Source organism: Gavia stellata, chromosome 7, assembly GCF_030936135.1.
Source record: "Gavia stellata isolate bGavSte3 chromosome 7, bGavSte3.hap2, whole genome shotgun sequence".
Classification (NCBI taxonomy): domain Eukaryota; kingdom Metazoa; phylum Chordata; class Aves; order Gaviiformes; family Gaviidae; genus Gavia; species Gavia stellata.
In genome coordinates, this window is record NC_082600.1 from 28,220,340 (window position 1) to 28,235,598 (window position 15,259).

Sequence of the window (15,259 nt, forward strand, 5' to 3'; positions counted from 1 at the left end):
GAGAGCTCCTGGCTGCTGCCACGCGTCCTCCATCCTAGGAGAGTCCTTCCCTTCCCGCTGAGCCTGCTGCAAAGGGTACGGACAAATCGCGCTGGACTCTCGGAGCATCCCACACCGGGTTTCGCAGAGCCTAAGTGCGGGGCAAGGGCAACTACCGAAATACCCTCTTTTTCCGCGGGCAGAGCCGTCAGGACCCTCCTCTTCACACAGGGAAGGCTTTTCTCCAGCAGGGCTGCAAGACAGCAGCCCGGGCTGAAGGGACTTCCCAGCAGCGGCTGACTCTGCCTCGGGCTTGTGATTCGTACACCAAGCCGAAAGGCTCTCCAAGGTTACAGACGGGAGCCCGTCTGCGCTCTCACCTCTGGGAGCAACCTCGGAAAGCGGGAGCCGAGCCCGAGCCGCAGCCGGACAACAGGAGGCGCTGCGGCTTTGCACAACCCCCGGCCTCGCCTCCCCGCCCGGCACGGCCCGGCCCGGCCCGGCACGACCGGCCGGCACCCCGGCGGGAGCGTCCCGCGGGGCCGCCCGGCGCGGAGCGCGGCTTTGCCGGGCGCCACGTCTGCTCCGCCCGGCGAAACGCCTCCGCGGTTTGTAGCAGCATCCGAGGAGCGTGGCCGGCTTCGTGCCTGCTCTTTTTCCCACGTACGCAGTGAGCCCTGCGTGGGCTGCCCCGCGTCCCGGCGGGTGTTGCTCCCGCGGGGCTGGGCTCTGGGAAGCGGGGCAGCACCGCCCCGAGGTCGCCCGGCGGGGACGTGCCGCCAGGACCGCTGCACCCCTCCCAGCCTCGCCGCATGCAGCTGTACTGCTGTGGGGGTTCTGAACAGACCTCAAGTACTGAAACGAACAAGCCACCACCGAAGGGTCCCTATTTTCAGACGTATAGACCGCTGCCATTAGGGAAAGGGGTAGGGTGCGTACACGAAGCCCGCAGTTTTAATATCTCTTAGATTTTCCACTGGGTTTTGTTCCAATTTCCACGGGTGTAGTTTGACCATTTGAGAAAGTAGGGGTTTAATTCAGTGCTTTTATCTGGTTTATTTCCTTCAGGACACATTTTCATCCCTTGTTCTCGTCTGCTGATTCCAGAGTTTTGTTTGTTTCGAGGATTTGACTTAATTCTGTTGCCAGATTTAAAGGAAGAAGGACGAGGAGGGGAAGAACAAAGAAAGGGATAACAGAAAACGCATTTAGAGGACAAGTCAAAACATATTTGTCGAGGTGGAGATATGCTATATCTCGTCATTTGAATCCTGGGTCTCTATATAGGAAACTTTAAAATCGTGTTTGTGAGAGTGACGTTTTCGCAGATCACTCGAGGACAAATGACGGTGGAAGCAACTGTGATCCTGCTGGACGATAAACATGCCAGGCAGCAATTCAGACCCAGATGTGTATTTTAGTTTGCGTGTATGGCACGCAAGCCTTTTTCAAAATCCCAAGAAACTTTATTTCCCCTTCAAATTCCCATCGCCCGGAAAGTTATTTGGGTCTGGGTGGTTTTTGTTTGCTTGTTTATTTGGTGGGTGGGGGTTTTTTTTGTTTTGTCTTTTTTTTTTACTGAGAGGTGATAAAAGTTCTAGTAGCTGAGTAGGAACCAACTCATAGGGGATAGGGCAAAGAAACCCAAGAAAAGTCTGTGGTTTTGACGGAAGCTCGAAGAGCCGGACAGAGCAGGAGCAGAAACAGAAAATGTTCGATCCGTCTGCAAAGACTGCGAGATTCCCTCCATAATAATGAAAAGCGTTGTCCAACTTCAATTTGTTTTATCGATGCTGTACCTTTTTACCTTTTACCAGCCTGTATAGATTCCTCCTCCCCTGTTCTTTGCGAGAAATCAGGTTAATGAGCAAGAAGTTGGTAATGAGATACCCGCTACTTATGATTGCTGCTCCTGGGTGCCTGGCACCAGAGAAAACTTCCAAAGGAGCCTTCTGGGCTGGAGGTTTTCCACAGTAAAGATATAAAATGTGACTCACCTGATGTTTGCCAAGTGGAAGTTAATATCGGTGGATCCGCATTCAAGCCTCTGTCCGCATTTATTGGGTGCCTGTAGTGTTAAGTCTCAGCGCGGTGACTCACATGGTTTCTAAACGTAAGGCACCAGACAAGAAGTACCATCACCACCATCTACACAGAACGGCAGCCCCGTTTGAAGGGCTAGGTTCAGTCCGGGGGGGGGAGGCGGTCGGAGGGCTTTGGGCAGCGCGGAGCCGAGCCCTCCTGCTCTCAGCCCGCAGCGCGGAGTCCCGGACCCCCGCCCCGAGGGCGCGGGGAGCGGGGGGCACCGCGGCAGGGGCGGGGGGCGCCGCCGAGGTACCTGCGCGGTAACCAGCTTTGAAGTGAGGGGCGGGAGCGGGGGGGAGCCTGTGGAGTGCAGGAGTCGGGACTTTGGAGCACGTCCCGGCCATCAAGTTAAAGGAGCATCTACTGGACGTCAGTAAATATTGCCCCTAATCTCGGGGGTTTAAGGCTGGATGGCCTTTTGCATTCTCTTCAAACAGAGGGGGCTGCCCTTCCCTTATCTACCTCATTTCATTTCCACCGATCCCTCCTAGCATTTGCCCTGTCCATCTGAAAGGGTGGGTTCCTCCCCCCCTTCCTACTCTCTCCCCCTCTCCTACCTCTGTCTCTCCTTCTTTCCCCGCAAGCTTAAACCAATTACGCCGCTTTGCAAATAAAGTGCCGCCCCGGGGGGAGTTGCAGGCGAGGGGAACTGCCTTGTTTGCAGGTGCATCTCCGGCTTTGTAGGTGCGAACGCCTTTGTGCGGCGGACAAATGGGGAGAGGAGGAGGAGGAGGTGGGTACTTCTGCGACGTAAGATCCACATCAGCTCAACTCCACTCACATCCCAGCCGGCACTTCCTCACTTTCTCAACTGTCTCGCCCCACACCGCTCCCTGCCTCCTTTTTGGCTGGTTATAGAGGAGAATTCAGCACCCCCCGCCCCTCCTGAGAGCTGGCTTCCTGCTAGGTCGGGCTTTCGGGCTCTTTTCCTGCTGCCCGTCGCTCGCTTGCAAGAGGGCTGGATGGTTACACCGGGCAGGTTGGCTCCATAATGTTAGGGACTGTGAAAATGGAAGGGCATGAAACCAGCGACTGGAACAGCTACTACGCCGACACTCAGGAGGTGAGTGAATCCCAGGGTCTGGTTCCGCTGCTGCCCCTCTGCAAGGGGGAGGGGGGGCCGAGGGGAGGGCTGGGGGTCTGGAGGGGGGCAGCAATCGGAGGAATCGGTTTGCGCTCCAGATCCTGCCAGCGCAAACGTGCCACCCCCCTCCCTCCGGCGCTGAAGCTGGCCGAGGAAAACACGGCTTCCGAGAGCCCCGGCAGGCGTTTGAGGGAGACCCGGGGCGGCTGCGGGCCCGCTGGGAGGGCCGGGGGGCTGGGGGCAGCCCTCGATCTCATCTGGAAGGCGTAATCGCCGCTTGCGGCGCGCACAAAAGCGCCCCGTAAACTCTTGGCTCGGGGCAGAGGACTCGCCGCGCTGCCGGCCCCCGGCTCCTTCCCGGCAGATGGCAGGGGGCGAGGGAGCCGCTCGCTAGCGCGTCCCGGGGCGGGGGCAGCGCCTTCCCCGGGCTCCTCGGCGGGGCCGCCGGCCTCTCTGCTCGCCGTCGCCGGGGGCCTCACCTGTTAAAGCCGGGCGAAGAGAAAGGGGCGGGGGGGAAACAGCCGTTTGTTCGTACTTTGCAGGACGGGCTGCCTGCGGCGTGCGCTGCTGCCGCGGGCCGGCTGGCGGCGCTGCCGAGAGCGGCCCCGGGAGCCAGCCCGGGAGGGGGGCCCGGCCCCGGCCCCGGCCCCGGCCCCGGCCCCGGCCCCGGCCCCGGCCCGGGCCCCGCCGCCCCGGCCCGGCCCGGGGCACCCCGGGAGGCGCTTCCGCCCCCCGCGCCTGTTTGACAACACGGTGCAAAGCGAGGGGGAGAACCGGCCCAAGCGCCAACAGCAGAGGAGAGGGCCGCGGAAGCGCCCGGAGCCCTCCCCGCGGCGCGCCTCGGCCCTGCGGGGGCCCGGGGTTCGCACTGTGCCGCTGCGGCTCTGCAGTGGGGGTCCCCGGGAGAAGCCAGCGCCTAGCAGCACCGCCAGCGCCTAGCAGCACCGCCAGCAGCCCCTCGGATTCCCGCCCGGGAAGGAGCCGTTTTAAGGAAGTCTGGCGGCGAGGCAGGCACCTAGGTGTGCGCACCCGGGCATTGCATCAGCACACCCGGACACAGGGCTCCACAGTCCCCACGCCTCGTCCCTGCACCCCGGAGCTGGCACACAGCGCCCATAGGGCCACGCGGGCACAGGCAGATACGTGTCACCCTGCTGGCATCTTACTTCAGAGAGGAAAATCGGCTAAGGGCAAATAAGGGTCATCCTAATTATGTGCCGTTTCCAGACTCATTTATCCTCGCCATTCTTATTATCCACAAACATAAAGTTAAGCGACCTTCGCTTTTGCTATTTTTTAGCCTCAATCTTTTCTCCTCCCCTGCTATTTAATTTGAATCACTGCATGGATGCAAGGTGGGAAATCCGTCCGCGTTCTACCATCTCAAATAATTAATGTGATCCTCTAAATTAAAAGCGCATTTATAAGCTCGTGGAATTTGTAGCGAACAGTAATGAATTTTATACATTTAACCGCCGCCTAAACATCCTTTTCGTAGCCGTGTTGCCTTTGTTCGAGGTAAACTGGGAACGTCTTTCTCCCTCCTGTTAAAGCAGATGCCGTCCTGCAAAGCACAATTTTAGGCTCCCCGGTTCTGCCTTTTTTAAGAGTTGTGCTATGTGGTAGGGCGCTACAATTTTTGCACGTCAGACAATTGTAGAAAATCTCAAGCAGGGAAAGTTCAGGCTTTTCGTACTTTGGGAAAGTTTGGGTTTGTTTGGTTGTTTTTTTTTTCCTTTAATTTAAAGACTGACTTGATAGAAAACGCGGACAAGGGGAAAGCTTTCCGCAGATAAAACGCGCGGACGTGAGCTGTTGATTTTGGTTTGATTTTTTTTTTCGACAAGACATTATCACATCTTGTGTAAGAATAGAAATTTATATCAGTGCAGGGTGGGAGAGATGCGTGAGATTATTCTAAGGAAGTGCAGGCAGTCGAATTTCTCCTCGCCGCAGACAGTGTACGACGGCAAATTTCAATAATCAGAGGAGTTTAGACATTTAGCTAGCGATGCGGGACACAAAATCAGCAAAATCGCGGGAACACTCCGGGAGGAAATCTCCTCCCGGCGCAGATAAAGCCCGCAGCCCGGCTCCGCGGGGGTGCGGAGCTGCTCCGGGAAGGCCGTCGGTCTGCGCGCCCCGGGGATCCCGGCGCAGCCCGTGCTAGCCGCGGCACGCCGGTAAAGCGGGACCGAGCACCCCCCTTCCGTGTCTACTTACAAAGGTGCGAGTGTTTGTAATTAGAATTAGACCTTTCCATCGCGCCAGCGGCCTTTCCGTGCGGCTTTTGGAAAGCGCTTTCCCTGGTGTCGGGGAAGCGGACGGCGTCCCGCGGCAGGACGTTTGCTCGGCTCGTTGGGCAGGCGGGCAGGAGGTGCGGATCCGGCCCCGCCGGGGTCCTGCCCTCCCCTCTCCCCCCTAACCCCCTCTCTCCGTCTCGCTGCCCTAGGCCTATTCCTCGGTGCCCGTGAGCAACATGAACTCGGGGCTGGGCTCCATGAACACCATGAACACCTACATGACCATGAACACCATGACGACGAGCGGCAACATGACCTCCAGCTCCTTCAACATGTCCTATGCCAACACGGGGCTGGGAGCCGGGCTGAGCCCTGGCACTGTGGCCGGCATGCCGGGGGGCTCAGCGGGGCCGGTGAACGGCATGCCAGCCAGCGTGGCCGCCATGGGCACGGCACTGAGCCCCGGCGGCATCAACGCCATGTCTGCCCAGCCGGCCCCCATGAACGGCCTGAGCCCCTACGGCGGCATGAACCCCTGTATGAGCCCCATGGCCTACACCCAGTCCAACCTCGGCAGGACACGGGACGCCAAGACCTTCAAGCGGAGCTACCCCCATGCCAAGCCGCCCTACTCCTACATCTCCCTCATCACCATGGCCATCCAGCAGGCGCCCAGCAAGATGCTGACGCTGAGCGAGATCTACCAGTGGATCATGGACCTTTTCCCCTACTACCGGCAGAACCAGCAGCGCTGGCAGAACAGCATCCGCCACTCGCTCTCCTTCAACGACTGCTTCGTCAAGGTGGCCCGCTCCCCCGACAAGCCCGGCAAGGGCTCCTACTGGACCCTGCACCCCGACTCCGGCAACATGTTTGAAAACGGCTGCTACCTCCGCCGGCAAAAGCGCTTCAAGTGCGAGAAGCCGGCCAACAGCAAAGCCCCTCAGGAGGGCAGGAAAGATCAGGCCGGGGCCTCCAGTTCGAGCTCCAACTCCCCCCTGCACAGAGGCCACAATAAACCCGCGCAGCTGGACACCGCCACCTCCCTCTCCAGCTCCAACCCGTCCACCAGCCCCCAGTCTATGGACCACAGCGGATCGAGCACGGAGCTAAAGACCTCGGCCTCGGCCGCCTCCTCAACCATCAGCTCCGTCCCCACCTTGGCCTCTGTCCCGCACCCCCCTCACTCCTTAGCCCACGAACCCCAGCTCCACCTCAAGGGCGATCCCCACTACTCCTTCAACCACCCCTTTTCCATCAACAACCTCATGTCCTCCTCGGAGCAGCAGCACAAGCTGGACTTCAAAGCCTACGAGCAGGCGCTGCAATATTCCTCCTACGGGGCCAGCATCCCCGGCGGGCTGCCCCTGGGCAGCGCCTCCATGGCGGGCCGGAGCAGCATCGAGCCCTCGGCCCTAGAGCCCTCCTACTACCAAGGTGTGTATTCCAGACCCGTGCTAAACACCTCCTAGCTCTGCACCCCCCCGCCGCCGGGGGCGAGCCCTCTCCCCCCCTCCCCTTTCCTGGCTTCTCTCCCCCTTTCCCTCTCCCTGCCACAAACCGAGGTGTTTCCGCACGCTGCGTGCAAAGGACTGTTACTTTTTAATTGTCTCGCAACGCGTTGTGTGTTGTTATGATCCACCGCGACCTCCTGCAAAGCCGGCCGCGTCCCGCCTGTACATACCCCCTCCCGCCCCCGCCGCCCAGCCCCTCCCCCCGGGGGTCCCCCCTCGCCTTTGCAGGGTGTTACTAAAAAGAAGAAAAAATTGTTGAGCTTGTAAACTACTTGTTTGTGCTTTCCGCCCCCTCGTCTCCCCCCCTTCCGTGCTCTATAATCTCATGTAAGTTTACAGGTATGTGGCAATACTTTAACAATACGGAGATGAAGAAGCGAGTAGACATTTAAGACTTTTTTTAATTAAAAAGGCTTTGAAGGACAATACTGCTGTGAAGTAGCAAAACACTAAGAGAATCTCTAAGCAACAAGAGGACTATTTACTTTCTCAGATCATCCTTTTGATACTTGCAAAATAAACCTTCGGCTACTACAACCCGCATACACCCAGATGCTGCGGGACGGATCCTGCACTCCCGAGGGGACCAACTGCAGCTTTGGAGTGCAGGATGCGACCCTTATTTTTTTCCAAGTGTTACCTGTCTTGGGATGTAATATAAAGTTACAAGAGGTCACAGCCAGTTGGATATTTTTTTTTTTTCCTTCCCATCTGTTACTGAAGATTCTCGTTCATCAGGAACTCTCATCAACATGTGGATGACATGCTTATTTAATTTAAGTGTCTTCATTGTGTACCAGCTAGAACTGTGCATCTATAACAAGGTTATTTTCCCCCTCCCCCAGGAAACGTTGACTATTACACCGACGCAAGGAAAAGCGGAGAGCTCTGTCTCTCGCCCCTTTTCCACATGTTTAATAAATTCCACATCCTTTTTTTTTTTTTTTTTGTGGCCGTTTAATTATCGCCATCGTTAGCTTGTTTCATCCAGTGTTAATGCACTTTCCACAGTTTTACACGGTGTTAGCATAGCCAGACGGGTTTTATTATTATTCCTGTTCGCTGTCTCAATGTTCTTAATTTATTGCATGGTTTATATTTTTTCTTTCTTTACAGCTGGAAATTGCTTTAAATGACAGTAAAAAAGAATTACACGTGAATTTAAGAAATTTTGTTAATTTTATAAATGTGATTGTAATTGAAAAATATTTTGATTTAAAACTATAACTGAGAATTTAATGCGTGAAGTATGTTTTTGATCATTTTCAGTTAAGGACTTTAAATAAATCAAATGTCAACAATGAAAGACTTCTGCTATTTTCTTTCAAAATTTCTGGACCGGGTTACGGAGGACAGAGCCATGCGCCAGAAAAACAAACGTCGCGCTAAAGCGTGGATGTGAAGAGGAACGGTTTGTACGGCCAAGCCAAGCTTGTGCGGAGGGAAGGAAGGGGACGCGCCCGCAGGGTGTGTTTGCGGGGCGCTGCGATGCCACCGGCGTGTGCGGGTGTGTATGTGGCGGTGTTTTGTTTTGTTTTTTTTTTAATCCACGGTGCCGGGGAAGGCTGAGGGAGGACGGGAGGGAAAAAGCCACCCGAGGCGGTGTAATCTCCCGGGTGCTTTGCGGCCGGCGGCAGCCAGACCCGGCGTTTCCCCGCCGGACGGGGCGACGCCCGAGGGGAGCACCTCTACCGCTGCTCCACCTTGCCTCGGGCCGCTGGAAAGGCCGGGCCGAGCTCCCAGCCCACCTCCCGCTTTGTAGCCCTGGCTCGGATCGGCCCCGGTAATAACAGCAGCCGCGCTGGCGAGCGCTGGTCCCCAGCAAGCGGCATCGTCGGGGGCGGGGGGTTTAAACGTGAACAGATTTCGCTGTGCTCAGCCCCCTTCGTGCACGGCCGCCGGATAAAAGAACTGTGTAATTCTCATAATTATCACATAATTGCCCCCTGACGGGTTAGGGACAGCGGCGACAAACTAAATTTAAGGGTCGATTTAGAAAAGAAAAGCCAAGCCGGCGTCCCAGAAATCTCTCCAAATTCCTCCAGCACTACTACCCAGCGGAAAACAGGAGGAAAAAAATGCTGGAGAGCCCCTCTGCCGTGGGCTTTGCAGGTGCGGCTGGATCGGTAAAGCTCCGCCTGACCGAGCGCACCCGCGTAGCACAACGCCGGAGCCGGCTCCGTCTCGCCGGGAGCGCCGTGCTCGCATCTCGGCCCCCCGCCGCCGGGCTGCCGCATGCGGGTCCTGCAGCGGGAGGGAGCGGGGGGGTCTGTGCCCGGGACGCCGGGTTTGGCCGGGTACCCCATGACCCGGCTGTGCGGCCCCTTCGCCCTCTGTATGTCCTGAACTGGAAAACACCAGCAGACCCCCCGCAGCCAGGGGCAGCTCGGGGCTGCTCGGCACCAAGTCCGGGCAGGTGGATCCTTTTTAATGTCCGGCTTCTTCCGCCAAAAGGAGCTTCGTGCGAATCGAGGCAGGATGAAGGCCGTTTTCAGCAGGACTTCACCTGCCTCCCACAGACTAGTCTATAGAGAATACGCCACTGCAGAGTGGAGACATTGATTTAATGCCTTGGGCTTGTACACAGAAAATATCCATCGACCGACAGCGATAAGGCAGCAGGTTTCACATATCAGCTGAGGAGCACAGACCGTGTGTAATGGAAATATTCGGGGCGTGGGTAATAAAAGGGTTTAAGCGGACCGACGCGGCTCCAAACCTCTCATAGATAAGGAGCGGAGCCTGTCACGGATACAGCGTGTGCCCCTTCGCCACCCGCCGTCAAGATTCTATTCCTTCCCTTTCTTCTCGTAGGCGAATGGTGGCCGCGGTGGGCAATGATCCACTGACACGACAGGGATGCGGCTCATGTTAAAAATGCGGGTCCCCGACGCAGAGCGCGCAGCTTTCTGTGATCAGTTTAAGACTTGGAAGCCACCAGAGGCGAGAAGAGTCCCCTGTTTTCTGCCCCGCTCCTAGCTGCCCTGCTGCTGCTTTAATCCGGTGCTCCAGAAGCCCCCAGCCACAGTGCAAAAATAAACTAAAAGTAGGCTCCACGGGAAGAGGGTGCATCCCCCCGCCCCGCAATATGTAGAGGGGAGCTTACGAGCATCTCCTTCCAGCCGGACCGCTGACTCTGTGCCAGGAGGGAAGGAGCGGGCGGGTGCGGGGCTTTTGCCCGCGTCGGAGGTGCTGTCTCAGCCCCGCGTCCAGGACACAGGCAGAGCGGGGGTCCGCCAGGCTGCCGGCTCCGGCCGTCACCGCAATTTATAGGGGAACTTCGCCTTTTCCTACGCGGCAATTATCTCTGACCGGCCACGTGCGAGGGAGCGAAAACGGCTCATTTAACGTCATTAAATACAAGCGGGGACTAATTCAGGGCGGCGGGGGACCTCTGTAAAGATTTACGCGGAGTTTGGGCGGTGAGGAGGCCCCCGGCCTGGGGCGGGGGGGTGTCGGGCGCGTTTGCAGGGCGCGCCGGCGGGACAGGGGCCGTCGAGGCGGCGCGGCGGAGCCGGCCGCGACTCCGCGGGGCTGGGCAGGGTCACCCCCCGCAGCCGGGGACGAGGAGCCGCGGCGGGTCCTGCCTCGGCACAGCGGAGCCCTCCTCTGCCGCGAGGTCCGGCGGCCCTGCGTCCCCGGGGAGGGGGGCAGGATGGGGCCCTCGCCCGAGGCGCCTCCTCGGAGCACCTGCGAACAGCACTTTCCCTCCGGAGAAGGGAAGAGCCGTCGGAATGAAAACAACTTCAGCCGCCCAAATCAGGAGGGAGAAATAAAATCACAAGTACGTACCCTCTGGGTTGTTTTCTGAGTGAGAATGGACAACACTGACATCTACATCGGCAAACAACGGGAGGGTGTACATCTATTGGAAGGAATTAATTTGAAATGTTCGGGACTGAAAGATGAGAAAAAATATTTCCCGGTCAGTTTTTTCCTCTGAAACTTGGTCGTGTCAATAAAATATAAGTATATCGTAAAAGAACGGCGCGAGAAAACACTTCAGCCCTTGGCATCGCTTCAAAAATTGTTTTGAAATGTGGAGTGGATATTGAACACTTGAATGGTTACTGGTCCATCAGCATAACCCCGAAATAAATGAATTCCCTTGCTGTAAGGCCAACTAGCCTTTAAAAGAGCAATTGATTCGGTTTTAATTTTACAGCGGTATTGTAGATAAAACGCTTGATTGCGGTAACAATGCACCTTGTATTATTTCTTTTCTGTTATGATAAAACGGGATCTAGGCATATATATGTGAGTATATGTGGTTAATCGCTCTGAAAACATATTTTTAAAACAGAGACTCAATAAATATATACTTCTCGTGTGCATTTTCGTGACAATTGTAATTCGTGAAGAAGCAAATTATCCTCATACAAACATGGGATAGAAAGTTCTCTCGGGAGGCATACAGATGCATATGTTGTATATATTAACATACATATAATTAATATGTATTTGTTTCCAGGGGAGACAAGTGGAAATACACACAACACACAATGACCAGGCGAAAATCACACCACAATAGTGCACAGAGAGTGACCGGGGTGCGGAATGTACATGTAGGTCCTCGCAAAACTCCCACGCTGCGATAGTGTGTTAGGAAATACAGGAGAATAGTTAATAGCTAAAATAAAAATGCAATTGGTTTGATTATTTAAAAGTCAAGGGCGGTGCTGCAAAATGGGTTGGTTTTTTTTTTTTTTCCCTCCTCTTAATGCAAACCCAGTCTTCTCAGCTACTAGCAAAGGCAGAGTAATAACTAAAAAAATAGGTTGTACATTTTCTGCGATTTGCAGTGTCTAAAGGTCTTTTTCAGCGGGAGAAAATAATTGAGGGAAGAGAAGAGTGGAAAACGGGAGGCGATAAGAAGAAAACCTGCCTTTGTTCTCTCTGCTTATTTGCTGCTAATTATTCTGCCCATTGTGACAAAGTAGCAGTTAAGGATAGATTAGTGTAAATGACCTCGCATTTCACTCCCAAACGGTGCAACTTTCTGGCCCAAGCCGTGCCATGGTGTTTGTGTTTCTCCCCTTCACCTCAAACAGAAACTCATTGAGATTTCAGATCTTTGAACTTTGGACGGATCAAACTGCCAGACCTCACCTTTGTCTCCAGTCATTAGGATTTAAAACATATGTAGCCTCATGGCAGAATCCATTTGTCTCTACGAGGGGAAAAACCTGCAGTCACCTCTCTTCTCCCCACCCCAAAACTCCCACATTTAGTTGAATTCATTGAAACGATCATTTCCCGGAATGGCGCCTCTGCTGCGGAAGCATTGCTCTAATGGGTTTTGCCCAGGCGGGTTATTTTAGGGGAAGCTCGTCGTTATTTTGCTACTACTGTTTTACTGTTGGTAATCTATTTTTTCCCGTGAAATGTTCATACACCTGCTCGTTATTCCAAGGGGGAGCTACCGCCAGAATGGGAATTATTATTATTATTATTATTATTATTATTATTATTATTATTATTATTATTATTATTATTATTATTCCAGCCAGCAGGCGGAACACAGGCTGAACCTGAGCATTGCCGTGCCCCCGCTACCCTGGGCGCGCCTCGGAGGTCCCCCCGCGGCGGGGGAGGCTCTGGAGCGGCGCGGAGGTGACACGGGTGCGGGCGGGACGGGGCCCCGGCGGGCGCGGGGTGCGGGATGCGGGTGCCGCTGCCCTCCCCGCCGGCCCCGGTCTCCTGCCCGGCCCCGGTGGCCCGAGCATTCCCCAGCGGGCGGCGTTGCCCACCTGTGCTCCAGCCCAGCTTTGGGTTTGCGACCCCCCGTCCTTCGCCTTCACGGGGTCCCCGGAGGGAATAGCGGGGGGTGGGGTCCCCGGGTGGACACGTTTCGGGTGACCGCATTTCTGCTTCCGAAATCGGGCCCGTTCACACACCTCTTGGCAGTGAAAGGGTGCCGAGTCCGCCGTCGTCCGGGCGGTGAGAAACCACCCCCATCAGCTGGGGCGGGGGCATCCCCCTCTCGGACGGGGCACCCGCTGGCCATGAGCAGCCAGGCGGAGGTGCCGTGCGCCCCCCAGGGCTGGCACCCGCTTCGGGGGGGCTCCAGGAGCTGCCCCACGCCGCGGAGAGTGGGACCCGCGTGGTTCCACCCCACGCCACGCTAGCGGGGCCCGGGGGTGCAGGCGCGCTCCCGGGCCCCGGCCGGCCCGCAGCGGGCTCTCACCTCGCTCCCAGCCAGGCCGGGCACCAAGGCGCAGAGCCGCCCGCCCCGGGAGCAGGATCTGGCCCTCTACGCTGCAACCATTTCTACGGCAAACACCGCCTTTGTGCCCGATACCTCTAAGTGCTCCCTAATGAATCATCTACATTTGCAATCTACTGCGCAGTAGCTGAAATATATTTTCCCCTTTATTCCTTCTCTTCTCCGAGCCTGGCCGGAGGGTTGCTAACACACATTTCCTCCGGTTATGACCGGCGGAAAATGTAAACATGTTGGTAACTAGGAGGTGGGCCTCATTCTGCAAACCGGGATCTCTCCATAGTGACTCTCAGTAATGACCTCTTTAGCATAATAAAGCCCCGGGGGCGGGGAATCTTTGAACCGCGGGGCAGGAGATTGGAATAAGAGCATGTCTGAACTTATTCAAATGTATGCAACAAGTTTTCTAGTTCTAAGGTTATCTGATGTGACCAACAGACGTTTTCCCTCGTCTTTTTTTCCTTGCCTGGTTGCTTTATCTAAGGAAGTACTTTACAAACTTCAGGTATGTGATTACGTTATATGAAAGGGGAGGGGAACAAAAGAAAAAAAAAAGCAGCAACAAAACCAAGCCCCGACCCCACATTTAGTGGAAAAAACCAATAATAGAGAAAGACTCCTGTTTAGAAAGGGGGGATGCCCTCGCCTCCAAACACACGGCAGCAGACCTAACGTCGCGCCCCGGCCACCAGGAGCCCTGGCAGAACCATCAGAAACTGTGAGCGGAGGGGACCCCGCACATCCTCACCGGGGTCCCCCTGTCCCCCCTCCCGGGTGCCCGGGGCCGGTGCACACCGCCTCCCCGCCGCGTGGCCCCGCGGACAGCCGAGCAACCCAAAAGCCACGGCGCATCTCCTCGGGTCTCCCTTAAGAGCAGCCCCATCGGGGCATGGGTGTCCAGAGGACGGGGGAAAAAAGAGCCGCTGGCCGGTGCAGAGCAGAGCTCTCCCGCACCCTACCCCGCCCCCCGGCCAATTGTTCCCTTGAGCCCCTATTAATGCGGGACATATGTTATCCACAGGCAGTAGGCAGCGGTAAGACTTCGCCATCTAACTTGTTGCTCAACTTACGAGGCGGTTCTCATCTTCTCATCAAAAGCCGCCGGTCTTTCTTCAGCCGTATGGACAAAAATGTGACCAACAATGCCCGCCTCCCTTCACTTCAAAAGCTGCCATCGCGGAGGCTACCCAGAGAATTTTCTCTCTGCCTTTCATTCCCGGGTTGAAAAAAGGCACTACAGGGCCAAGGCGCTCCTAATACTCTTTGATGGGGATTGAATTCATTATCTCCAATAACACAATTGTGCTTGGCCAACGAAAAGAGCAAAGTAATACTCATCTAGAATTAGAGAGCGGGGCTCAGAAGAAAGGGAGCGGGAGGGTGAGGGGGGTGGGGGCATTTCAAAGGAAAAAGGGGGGGGGGGCGGAATGAGAAAACACCTATATCGAAAATCGGCTTGGAAGGAGGGGGTCCCCAGAAGTTTAAATTACAGAAGTGTATTAAGTGGCGCATTGTACGGCTCAAGGCGCGTTTGGTGGTCCGTCCGACTGCGCATTCCTCCCTCCGCCGGCCGAGTCGGCACCGGCTGGGTTGGAGGTTCTTGACATTTCCCTCCCCGGGACGGCCCCGGGGCCGGCGGGCCCCGCCGCTCCGCTACCTGCCCCGGCGCACCCCGGCGCCCGTCCCCGTGTCAGCCGGGCTGCAGGCGGGGGGACCTGCCTGCCTTGGGACACCGGCCCTCGCCCGGGTGCACCCGCAGCACCTGCGGTCCGCGCCTGCGGTCCGCGCCTGCTCACGCTGACTTCGCGGAGGCTTAGCAGCGGTGGGGAACCGCCGCAAGCACCGAGCAGGCAAAGAGCCCTCTCCTCTCCCGTCCAGGGGCCGCAGGGACACCCAGAAGCCTGTCCTAGCAGGGATCGGGGGGAGGGGGCTCTCAGCACCTTCACACCCCGACGCCGTCCCGGGCGACGGGCGCGCAAACAAACCGGGGGAGGGCTACCGCCTCCAGCGGCAGCCGGCACAGCCCGGGGAACCGCGGATTCGGTCTCGTCGGCGGAGGGCAAGGGATGGGGGAATGAATGAATGAATGAGGGAGCGAATGAATGAATGAACGAACGGGGCGAATGAATGG

The 15,259-nt window shown here is 56.6% G+C and overlaps 1 protein-coding gene across 1 annotated transcript; it reads left to right on the forward strand.

Moving 5' to 3' along the window:
• Positions 1-3,055: 3,055 nt before the first annotated feature.
• FOXA1 (forkhead box A1) lies at positions 3,056-6,863 on the forward strand. Its single transcript, XM_059819821.1, has 2 exons — positions 3,056-3,127; positions 5,601-6,863. The coding sequence occupies exons 1-2, from the start codon at positions 3,056-3,058 to the stop codon at positions 6,861-6,863; spliced, it is 1,335 nt and encodes a 444-aa protein (XP_059675804.1).
• Positions 6,864-15,259: the final 8,396 nt, after the last annotated feature.